Source organism: Pteropus medius, unplaced genomic scaffold, assembly GCF_902729225.1.
Source record: "Pteropus medius unplaced genomic scaffold, Ma_sr-lr_union100, whole genome shotgun sequence".
Lineage (NCBI taxonomy): Eukaryota > Metazoa > Chordata > Mammalia > Chiroptera > Pteropodidae > Pteropus > Pteropus medius.
The window spans coordinates 2,626,010-2,638,687 of NW_024350927.1; the positions used below are offsets into that span (position 1 = coordinate 2,626,010).

At 44.9% G+C, this 12,678-nt stretch overlaps 1 protein-coding gene and 1 pseudogene across 4 annotated transcripts in view; one reads left to right on the forward strand and one right to left on the reverse strand.

Moving 5' to 3' along the window:
- Positions 1-12,678, reverse strand: part of FHAD1 (forkhead associated phosphopeptide binding domain 1) — a 109,072-nt gene that overhangs the window by 80,933 nt on the left and 15,461 nt on the right. For all 4 annotated transcript variants that reach the window (XM_039842150.1, XM_039842154.1, XM_039842153.1 and 1 more), the window contains exon 3: positions 9,918-10,124. In XM_039842150.1, coding sequence (XP_039698084.1) covers positions 9,918-10,124 — 207 coding nt within the window. The remainder of the gene's footprint in view (positions 1-9,917; positions 10,125-12,678) is intronic.
- Positions 3,054-3,172, forward strand: LOC120585981 (uncharacterized; annotated as a pseudogene).

The following is a 12,678-nucleotide window of genomic DNA, read 5'->3' on the forward strand; positions in this document are numbered from 1 at the left end:
CTCTGTCTCTCTCCTTTTCTCTCTCCCCTCCCTTTTGGTCTCTCCTGTCTCTGTCTCCTTCTCTCACCTTCCCCTCCCTCCCAGTTCACATTTTCTGAGTCGGAAGCTAAGTTCAAAGCTTTGCCGCCTACCTAGGGCCACACAGCGAATCCCCACTGGGTCACATTTCTTCTGTGGAACGGAGAGAATCTGAGCTCTGAGCCGCACAGTGAGAAATGGGACAGAGCACTTTCAAAATGGGAGCCCTGGCAGTCAGAACTTCCTATACCTTCAGAGGAAGGTTCCCCGCTCACTCAGGCTCCTGGACCAATCTTTTAGCTACAGTTCTTCCCAGGCAGGTCAAGAAAGGATTCTGGGACCCTTTCGTGGAGTCAGTGAGAACGGTGTTCAGGGAACTCAAGCCTGGGGATGTCTGTCCCAGCATTCACAGTGACACTGGCCCGCTTTAAAGCTGTCTCAGGGGGAGGCTTGGCAGTGTTCCAGACCTCCGCTCTTGTCTGCATAGTTTTGAATCTCTCCACCTTAACCTCTCAGTTTCTCCAGCCGTGCTTTCTTCTTTTCTTTCCTCTAGGAAGTGAGGGGTCCTGCTCCTGCCCTGCTAACTTCTCCATCCACCCTGTCCCCCGCTTCCCTTCCCCTCCCCAGGGGCTGTCTTGCCTCAATCGTTCCTATAGACCTTTCCCATTGGTTTGATAAAGATTTATTGAATGAATGGGCTGAAGGTGAGAAGGGGCAAATTCTAATGCATTTTACCCCAGCCTCCTAGAAAACAAATTTAGAGACTTCGCCAGGAATTCCCTTTCATGCTGGGGTGCTCAGGTAAATGTGCCTCGCCACTAATTGCAAGGGGGCTAAAGGAAGGGGTCATGTCGCGTGCCTCCAGGGCTCCACTTCTGTGGTGGACAGGCCAGTACCCACTCAACGGTTTTGGAGATTCCGGGGAATCTCCCTCCCTCTCTCAGCTAATTATTGTGGGCGGGGCTAAGCAATCAGCCAATCACATTCCCTGGCCACAGTGATTCGTTCAGTGGTGGGGTATTGGATCCAATCAGAGCCAAAGAGATCCAGAGAGACTTGGCTGGATACCAGGATCTGGAGCGACCTTGAGAACCATAGCCAGCATGAGACAAGGAGAGGCCGAGTTGTTTCTTTCTTTTTTTTTAATTAAGGTAAATAACACATAAAACATATAATCTTAGCCATTTTTATGTATAGAGTTCAGCAGTGTTAAGAGAGTTAAGATTTTTTATGTATAGAGTTCAGCAGTGTTAAGATTTCTTCTACACACAATTCACATTGCTGTGAGATAGATCTCCAGAACATGTTAAGTATATTCACATTGCTGTGAGATAGATCTCCAGAGCATTTTCATTTTGCAGAACAGAAACTCTATTTCCATTAAGCAATGACTTCCATTTCTTGTCCCCCCAGCTCCTGGTCACCAGCACTCTGCCTCCTATCTGTGGATTTGACTACTCCGGGTACCTCATGTAAGTGGGATCATACAGCATTTGTCTATTGGTGACTGGCTCACTTCACTTAGCATAATGCCCTCAAGGTTCATCCATGTTGTAAGAGGTGCCAGAATTTCCTTCCTTTTTAAGGCTGAATGACACCCCTTTGTCTATATATACCACATTTTGTTTATCCTTTCAGCATCGATGGGCACTTGGGTTGTTTCTACCTCTTGGCTACTGTGATCGAGCTGCTGTGAATATGGGGGTACAAATAGGGGAGCTGGTTTCGAGCCCTGGCTGGGGTTGTACCCTGAACTCTCAGCCCTGTGAGGTGGGCTAGAGCTGGTTGCTTACAGTACAAATTGCCCTAACAACAGAGTCCCCAAAGGGGACAGTGCCAAAGATGCATAAATGCAGCAGAGACTCCCAAGGGCTCTTTGGGTCTGAAAACTAACAATAAAGTATTTTTCCTCTAAAGCTTATTGATTGAGGATGGCTTTAGTTGGAAGGTTGAAGTTTTTCTCAAGTTGGCAGGCCCGCCCTTTCAAGGTTTTCTCAGAAAGTACTGCTGGTACTACAAGGAAACAGGCGTGGAAAAGCAAACTAAAAAAAAAGAGTCACGTTACAAGCTAGCTCTGGGCTGTGCTTACATTAGAAGGTATATGGAGCTCGAGGTCAAGGTCGGTTATCAACAACCCTGTTTTTATAAACATTAGTTTAAAAATACACGCTAATGCCTTTTCTCTTTCTTTTTTTCCTCTTCTGTTCTCTGCGGTATATCGCGTGGTTGTTTTTTCTGTATCGTTTTCAAGGGAGTGTATGTTATACTCTGATTTCTTCTGCACTCTCTTCAAAATAGCTGGTTGTCAATCACCTGGATTAACTGTGACAATACCCACTGCTGAATTTACATCAGCTTGAACAAGCACTAGTCAATGATTTGCTCAAGAAATCACAATCCATTTTTTTTTTTTCAGATTATCTACTTGTTCTTTGTGTTATTGCTCCAATATCTGTTTCTAACCCTGTCAAGGATGCAGGTTAAATCGATATTCTAAAAAAAAAAAAAAAAAAAACCAAGGTAGTTTGTGCCTGGAGTGCCTACAGGACACATACATTCTGCCAGGAACCCCAGAGGCTGGGGAGAGGTGGGAAAGCAGACCTTGCCCTGGGAGAGTGTGTTGTGTACTCTGCCGTGTTGTGTACTCTGCCGTTCCTAAGTCATCACTGATATGCTAAGGCTGTGAACCACACACGTATGCCAGAGCCTGCACTGTATGCTTCATATATGTGGTCTCGTCTAGTCGCCAGAGTAATCTTGGATTAGGGGGAGCATTTTTATCCCCATTTTTCAGACCAAGAGACTGAAGCTCAGAGAGGTGAAGTGACTCGCCCAAGGTCCCGCAGCCGGGGCGGAGTGAGCTGTTTGACTCTGAAACCTGTGTTCTTAGAGCTTCTAGGTTATTTGTGGTCATGATTTTCTACCTGCTTTTTACACTCACACACACACACACACACACAAAACTTAGGTGATTGGTTAGTAAAGAATAAGAGATTTTTTGAGTTAAAAAAGGAAAATAAGAAATGAGTGGTGTCGTCTACGGCCGTGCCACCCTGAACGAGCCTGATTTCATCTGATCTTGGAAGCTAAGCAGGTTCGAGCCTGGTTAGTACTTGGATGGGAGACCACCTAGGAAGACCAGGTGCTGTAGGTGTAAAAAATAAAAAATAAAAATAAAGGATTGTAAGCTGATAAAGTCCTTGCAATCTGTGAGGTCAACAAAGAGTTGTCTTGCCTAAAAATAAATAAATAAATAAATAAATAAATAAATAAATGAATGAATGAATGAATGAATGAATAAATAAATAAATAAAAGAAACCCACATGTCACATGGGCTACCTGGAAATAGAATTTACTCAGAACACGGACAATTCCCTTTGGCAGTGTTATTCATATGGTACGTGCCATGTCCTGGAAGCAGGAGGGTCTTGTGACTCGTCTACTGCTGAACCAGGAATGTGGGGCCAGCTGGTACCGGCTCTGATTATTAAATGTCCAGAGTTTTGTGAGCTGGTCGATAAACACAGCCATTAATAAAAATTAAATTACATAAACTGACAGTTAAATTACATCAGAAACAAAGATAACACGTGTTTAAAACTCACCCCGTCCTAATTATTTTACTATATTTTACTGTATTTTATTGCTCTTGAGGTTGTTCAACTACTGGATGTGTACGTCGGAAAGGCTATATAATGATGCGCCACCACGCATCTCTGTATCTCTGTATTCGGTGACGTTTCAGTGGCTTCAGTAGCTTGAAATTGGCCACGGTGGGAGTATTTACGGTGGGAGAAATCAGAAAACAGGGTAAATCAGAGCTCGATCTTTTTTTTGTTTGTTTTGATTGTCTACATTTAAGATGGTAACAGTGCAGATTATATAAAAGCGTGCCACGTCTGCGGTCATTACATGGAGGAGATAGCCTTCCAGTTTTTAAAAGCGATTGTCCAGTGCAGCAAAGTCACTCACGTCACTGACGAACACGTCGAGTCCCCACACACATCTTTCGTATTTCGCCTTTTTCTTACTCATAAATGCAAACAAAAATACCCACCGATGTTCAGGGTGGGAACTCCCTCATTCGTCAATTGTAATGATAAATTGGCTATGGAGAACTTGGCGAAAGTCAGTGAAAGCATCCTGTGAGACTCAACTGGCTGGGTGGAGTTTATAAGAAAGGGCATTGCATATCTTATTATTATTCGTCAAGAATGTGCTATGCATTCTTTATGTCAGTAAACCTTACACTGCATATGCATCCTTCAGTTAACATTGACCAGTCAGCCAGTCACTGGCTGTGCCCAGCACCCAGTAAAGTGCCTGCTACTCACACTGTAGGTGTTCGCCAACGTAACTGAATGGAAAAACTGGTAAATAGAGTGTAAGTAAAAGGCCTTTGATTCTGGATATGAAGAGGGGCAAATACGTGATAAGCATGGCACATCTTGTAATATTGAGAGGTAAGGAAGTACCTCTCAAAGGACACAGCAACTAACCTGAAAGAGCTCCCAGTGACCGAGGCTGGACTCGTTTGAGCAACGAAATAGATACCATAGGCTGGATTACAACCGAAAGGATGCAGTAAATATACATGAGTCCAACGTAAATAGGTGACTGGGCATCAGTTTATACAATGGCGGGGGTGTCTTGACAACCTCTATAAACAATCTGAAGGGGGAGAGGGGGCCTGTGATGAATGAGTCCCTGCTTGGCAGCAATTAGAAACCGAAGCTCAGAAAGGCTAGGTTGCCGTTGGAATTTGAACTCGAGTCTATGGAACTCCAAGGGCCTCGCTTCTTCCCTGGACTCTGCAGAGCAGCCACAAAACAGCAGTGAGCAGTGAAAAATAGGGGCCAATAGAGGGCGCTCTTTACACCAGACAGGATGTCATGCATTTGCAAGAAGGACAAAGGACGGTGTCCAGAAGCCTCCTGGGAGAGTCTGGCTGGACTGGGAACTGGGTGAAGCCGGCTAAAGGGAAGCCCAAACATGGGCAGTCATGTTTAGCGCTGCTGGCCCTGGGGTCAAGGCCAGCCCAGGGCCTGATCGTGAGTCACTCTTGATGGGACCGTGCCATGCACTGGGAAGGGGGCGGGGCCAACCCATTCTTCGTTAGATTTGCCATATTTCAGGACTGAGAAAGACACGATCTGTACATTTGGGTGGCACAGGTTTCCTCACCCAGCTGCTTTATGAGGACACCATTGTGAACAGGACAGCTGGTTTTCATGCCTCCCCTCCCAGAGACCATAAAACACTAAAAAAGGCAATGACAAACGGAAACCACAGTATGGCAGGCACGCCTGACTCTGTGACTTCAGTTTCCTGTGCCAGGTGCTGAGGCACAGACTCTCTGCTATTCCTTAACAGCTGCTTCTGGGCAGTGAAAATGGCCCTGCAGTTTACGTTCTGCACGACTCCAGGGGGCGCCATCTGCGTGGACTATGACGTGAGTGGTGTGCCTGGAGTTGTGCAACGTGGCGGCCCTACACTTTGGAGTGGAAGAGCTATGATTTCCAAAATATACGTCCTGGGCACATCCTGGTGCCAAAGTACTCCGTCATCGGAGAGTTTTTCTTTATATTTTTCCGTCTTGTTTGTCACTCCGTGGGCAAGTTATTTGCAATGTATCCATCTGCTAGCTGGGGAGGTCTGGGGAGGTTCCCTGTCCGAAGGAACACTCACAGAAGGGGCGCCATGGCAGCTGCCACGTGTGTTTGCTTGATTCTAAAGCTGAACATCCCTGTGCGCCTATCACAGGTGCCAGATGCTGGGCTAGGCAATTACAGACATCGCTCACTCAACACCGCAGGAATTTCACGTAGTAGAAAGTATTATTGCCCCGATTACTCAGTAACAGGAACTGAGGCTTTGGGGGGTGTAGTGGTGGGTGCAGGATCCCACAGCTAACGAAAAGCAGGGCTGGGACTGCGCCGAGGTAGCCTGGTTTCAGGGCGCACGCTCTGACCACCGTGACATCTGCAAATACATCTAGTTCCCTAATTTCTCCCCTCCCCCTCCCCCCACGATAAAACAGTGTCACATCACTATGGGTTATGGTCACTACAAAACCTCAATGAAATGTTTTCATTTGAGAACTCTTTGCCAGGAAAAGAACAGTTATGATCACCCAAACATATGGCATCAGAACGATCCTCCTTGAAAATTCTGCCCCCAGAGTGGGACAGAATTTTGTGCCCTCGCCTGGGACACAAAAATCATTCTGGAACAAGAGCACGCAGGAATCGAGATGGCCACAGATTTCTTAAGAAAAACTCAGCCTTGAAAGAGTTGATGAGAGACGCTCTTCGGTATTTCCTCTTTTTAAATTTTCTTTCTCTTTCTTTTTAAAAATAGTCCTCAGGTCGGGGTCGTCAGGAAGTGGAAGGCATAGGAATGTGTTCCTGTCACAGGCTGCCCTCACTCGGGCCCTGCAAAGCGTCCCCCCCTGCACTCCCCACCCGCCCCCCAATGAAAGCTTAGAAGATGCTTGCACAGAAGTTTCTCAATCCAGGGAGGCCTCATCAGAGAGCATTTTTGTGAAGATGGGGCTGGGGAGAGTCCTGCCTGCAAAAGCCACTCCCTGGAAAGGCTTAGGCTGCTGTAAAGTGCCCTGGGCACAGGCCAAGGGAACATTTGTCCTTGTGTCTGGAGTGACTTGAGGAATGAAGTGAGAAGCAACGACATGTAGAAATAAAAATTCAAGAAATCTGTGTCTATTCAAGGGACCAGGAAAGTGTGCTTTGCTCTACTGTAAGCGGGGACAGAGTTTAATTCACACTGACTAGCTGCGTGACCCTGGGGAAATTAATTAACCTCTCTGAGTTTTGCATTCCTTGTTTGTAAAACAATGGGAGTCATGAGAGAACCCAGCTCACAGGTTACTGTGGGCCTTAAATAAGGGAAAGCAGGTAAATTGCTTAGCACGGTGTCATCGATGCCAGTGATTCCTCCGATTCGCATGATTTCTCTTTTTACAAAGCATCCTCTTCCTTCTTCCCCAGTCAAGGTGAGAATGTTTCATCGCCGTTTCCCATGCTTATCTGATATAAGAAGCATCTCTTACAATGAAGTGCCTCTTCCATATCTGTACGCCCACGTTCATCACAATCTTTTTCACAATAGCCAGAAGGTCGAAGCAACCCAAATAGCCCCTGATGGACGAATCGATAAACAAAACGTGGTCTGTCCATACAGTGGAATACTATTCAGCCTTAAAAAGGAATGAAATTCTGACACACGCTACAGTGTGGATGAACCCTGAGGACTAAATGAAATAACCCAGTCACAGAAGGACAAATCCTGTAAGAGCCCACTGATACGAGGCACCTAGTCAAATTCATAGAGACAGAAAGAATGGGTGGCTGGGGGAAGGAGGAAGAGGGAGTTTTTATTTAATGGGTGCAGAGTTTTAGTTTGGGAAGATGAAAAAGTTCTGGAGATGGGAATGTGAATGTATTTAATGCCACTGAACTGTACCCTTAAAAATGGTTAAGATGGTACATTTTATGTGTATTTTATCACGATTTAAAAAATTAAAAATAAACAAACAAAAAAGCTAAGGACCTCCAAGGATTCTTTTTGGGGTGGGGGGAGGGGAGAGGGGATTGTAATGATGGCTGTGTAACTCTGTAAATATACTAAAATTGACTGAATTGCACGCTTAAAATGGGCAAAGGTTACGTTATGTAAATTATATTTCACTGAAGCTGTTAAAAGCAAGCAAGCAAAGACATGCGTTCATGAGGAGCCTTTTGGAGGTGATGGACGTGTTCACTGTCTTCCCTGTGGTGATGGTTTCACAGGTGTGTGCATATGTGACAGCCTATCAGATTATACACTTTAATCGTGAGCAGTTTATTGTGTCAGTTATATCTCGATAAAGCTGTTTTTGAAGAGAGAAGTATAATATTCCATACATGAATGAACTCTTTTTTATCAAACAATGCCTCTTTTTAATGAGCATTTAGATTTTGAATTTTGCACCCCTATAAATAAGTTTTCAATCACTATGTAGGAAAAAAAGAAAAAAAAATAATGCAGATATTGCTTGCCCCTCGCCCCCACTGGTAAGCCCTAAAATCAGAATTTTCCAGGGAGGGGGCCTGGGAGCCTGTAACTTTTCTGGACATTCCGGAAAAATTCTCGTAATCAGACATGGTAGAGAAACAGAGACTCAAACTTCGCAAACTGAGAATTATAGACACGGGGTTTAAAATTCCATTTCCTTTGGTCCCTAAACAAATCTGTAAATACGTCACACAAATTATTCTAAATTGGGGTTTCTCTTCTGTCGGGGGTGCATGAGAATCACCAGGGGGCTTGTGAGAATGCATATCCTCAGACCCCACTCCCAGGGGTACATGTAGGGTTGCCAGATTTATGTAAACACATGAATAAATAACATATAATAAATAAAACGTAGGGGACCCAATTAAATTTGAATTTCAGACAAATGCCAAATTTTTTTAAGCAATATTTGGGACCTACTTATTATACTAAAATATGATTTTTCTTTACCTGAGATTCAAATTTAATTGTATTTTATCTGGCAAATCCAAGTCTGAGTCCCCAGGCCTGGAGTGAGGCCTGGGACCTGCATCGGTGGTTCACTCTCTACATGATTCTGATGTGGGGGAGTCTTAGAAGCTGTGGCGAGAACCCCAGGTCAGCCCTTCCGGGTCAGGAGCCCTTGCTCAGGGCTGCCAAACACACTTTAATGTTGGTCCAAGGAGGATAAGGCATCTGAGCAGAAGCAGAAAAAAAAACCACCTCAGATTTTCAGAGCCAGAAGTGATGGACGTGGTTTCACAGCCCGTGTGGCCTGTGGGATGCTCTTAATCTTCTTGGGGTGCACATTTAGGGCTGCTCATGGCCCTAAGCCCCAGGATTCTGCCCAGAGCCTCTACATTTTATTTGTTTATACGCAGCCTTGTCCCAGAAAGAATCTTAAGCTGAAAGATCTGAGTTCATGTGGCATTCTGGGTGGTGGGGAGTGAGATAATCATGCCACCTTTCTGGGACACATATGACAAGTGTTAATTATGGGCGCTGTGTTAGGAGTTTTACCATTATAATCATCTCTTTCAGCCCTCGAAGTGAGCCTGCAAGGTCATTGCTGCCACTGACCCCATCTTGTGGGTGAGGAAACCCCGCTCCCGAGAGGTCCAGTGGCTTGCTCCAGAGCACACGGAGTGAGCAAGCGGCCGAGCTGGGATTCTGACCAGAGGCTGTGCCACTGACCACTGTACTGGCCTGCCTCCCTGTTTCCGTGTGGCTGAGCTTTGGTGGGCAAGTTTTGTGTTACATTCAGCTTAAACTGGGCCATCCTTCGGCCATGATCCCAGGAACACCTCTGACTCAGGGTATAAAGCACCTATCGCATGGTGCGCATTTGCTTGAGGCCGGACACTGACCTACACACTTTACAGACAGACATTCTCTCAATGCCACACAACGTTGAGAAGCCCAGGCATACAAAGAACCCTGGCTGAGGTCACAAACCTAGGAAGCTGCATCTGCCTAGCAAGGAAGCATCTATCTCTGAGTTTTCAAAAGCACACACCTGCTTTCCACCTCCCCACACCAAGCTTCGCGTTTTCAGGAAAACCTTTGAGTTCCGTGCCGGCCCTAAGAAAACTCTCCCATGTAATTCCACAAAATGCCCAGAAGAGGGCGTGAGGACTCGCTCCCCCCAGGACCCACCCAGGTGGTTCTGAACTTCGCAGCATTCGGTCTGGTGGCTGCCAGCGAACACACATTGTGAAACGAGAGCGTCTTGCTCTGGACGAGCTCCACCCTTGGCTGTCTCCGAGCCTCGAGCCTCGGGCTGCACGGAAGGCGACAAGGCACAGCACCTCCGCCCCCACTCCCTCGCAGGGGAGCCTGGACTCACCGAGGGTGGGTTTTCGATGACCAGTTCGTAGGTCAGCCCTCCAGACCCAAACCTCAGGATATCTCCGGGTAACAGCTTCACAGCCACGTTCTGAATGTGGCACTCGTTGACGAAGGTGCCATGGCGGGAGTTGAAGTCCTGGAGGACGAAGCTGCCCTCAGCCTCGCTATACTCAATGAGCGCGTGATGGTTGTCGATGTCAGCCGACTGAAATGAGGAGGAAGATGGTCAGCAAAACAAGAACGATGCCGGGCCCGCTGTCACTGGGTGCCGGAATGTGCCAGGTGCCTCACCTGGCTGGACGGTCACCACAAACCTCATTTCGAAATGAAGATGCTGAGGGTCAGAGAGGTTAAGTGACTTCCCCAAGGTCACACAGCCAGTGCATGGTGAAGCTGGGATGTGTGCTCTCTCTGACTCCAGACTCAGGTGTCCAAGTTTGCTGGGTGGGGAATCGGGCGACAGAGAGGCCAAAGAGACTCAGGGGAGTCTGAATGGGCATGTGCTTGGCTAGGCAACTGGCTATTTTCTATTTCTCTGGCTCCACACAGTATGCTTTTGGTTGTTCCGAATGGCAGGATAGAAGGCAAAAATGGCCCAACACAAACCAGAGAGGTCAGTTGGCAAGTGACAACTTTCCATTTTCCTGCAAGGAAAATGCCAAGTTCATGGAATAGAGTATGTTAAGGGGAGGTTTTGTCATGATTGTTGTTCATTAGTCCGTTCTATTCATTTGAAAAATAACATGTTTTTCTTAACATTGCAGAAAATGAGAACTGGAGAGAAGTACAAAGAAGAAATTTCAGATATTCTCTCAATGCCGTGCAGTGTTGAGAAGCCTCTACATACACAGAACCCTGGCCAAGGTTACGAAGCTAGGATGCTGCAGAGTGCTCGTCTGCCTTAAAAAAGCCTTTTATTTTAATGCTTACAATCTTTTTTAAACGTTTAAACAAAAATTGAGATCATGCCACACAACACAGTTTTATAATTACCTTTGAAAAAACCGTGATGTACAATGAAGAGTTTCCCATGTGATTAGTTATTTCTGTTGCTTCTTAAAAGCCTGTCAGAATTTATCTAACCCAAGGGGCCTGGTGTCACAACATTTCCCCAAAAGAAAGAGACCCCAGACAGTATGTCTGTGAATCAGCAGTGGGAGGAGAGGTTCCCCCATAATCACTTTAATACGAAGGGCTGCAGGGCACATGTGAAGTCATCTGTCTTTTCAAGACACTGCCTACGAGACATCTACTCTAGCCCAAGACTTTGAAATTATTTTCTAAGTTTATCTTCTTACAGCGTCTTATCTAACTTTCATACAAAGAGTACCTGCACTTAGAAATCTATGCTAAAGTCCCATAATATAATAACCAAAACATTAGTAGGATGCATTAATTTAACATTACATGCCAGGAAACTTGCTAAGTGCTTTACTGCATTATTCCATTTCATCTTCACAATAATCCAAAGGGATAGGCCTTCTTTTTAGGCCTTCTTTTTGTAGATGAGGAAACCGAGGCACAGAATTATTAAATTTGCCCAAAGTCATCCAGGTTGGCTAGCCTGGATTGTACCCAGGTCTTCCTGATTCAAATGTCTGTGTTTTTACCCACTCGGTGAATTTCTTTTATCTAATTAATTAATTAATTAATTAATTATTATTTATGCCTATAGCACCTGGTCTTCCTAGGTGGTCTCTCCTCCAAGTACTAATCAGGCCCGACCCTGCTTAGCTTCCGAGATCCGACATTAGGCTCGTTCAGGGTGGGATGGCCGTAGACCATGGACCATGGCTCGAACCCAGGACCTTCTGCGTGTAAAGCAGATGTGCTAACCACTACCCTATGGAACCATGTCTGTGAATTTCTATCACTTTGGCACTCAAAATATTGTGTGCCAAAACATAGACAGCAAGAGTAGCTATATTAATTTCATATAAAGCAGACTTCAGAGAAAGGAAAGTTATCAGGGATAAAGAGGGGAATTGTAAACTGAAAAAGGGGGGTCAATTCTCCAAGAAGACATAACCATCTTTTATGTGTATGTCCCTAACAATAAAGTGTCAAAATATGTGAGGCAAAAACTGATAGAAACGCAAGGAAAAATAGACAAATCCATTTTGATAGCTGGAGACTTCAATGTCCCTCTATCAGTAACAGACCCAGCAGAAAATTAGTGAGGATAAAGTTAAACTCAACAGGACCATCAATCAATTGGACCTAATTGACATTTATGGACTATTTCCTCCCACGACAACAAAATATATATTCTTCTCAAGCTCACATGGAACATTCACAAAGGCAGACCACATTCTGGGCCACGAAACATACCTCAACAAATTTAAAAGAAGAAAAATTATGGAAAATACATTCTCAGATTACAATGAAATTAAACTAGAAATCAACAGCGGGAAGAGAGCTGGAAAATTCCAAAATATTTGGATATTAAACAGCACACTTCTAAATGGCACAAAGAAGAAGTCTCAAGAAAAATAAAAATTATCTTGAACTAAGAAAATGGAAATACAGCTTATAAAAGTTTGTGGGATGCAGCAAAAGCAGTGTTTCAAGGGAAATTTACAGCATTGAATGCATATATTAGAGAAAGAAGAAAGATCTAAAATCGATAATCTAAGCTTCCATCTTAGGAAACTAGAGAAAAGAGAGCAATATAAGCCTACCACAAGCAGAAGAAAAAGAATAAAAATGAGAGCAGAAATGAATGAAATCAAAAACAGTAAAACAATAGAGAAAAATCA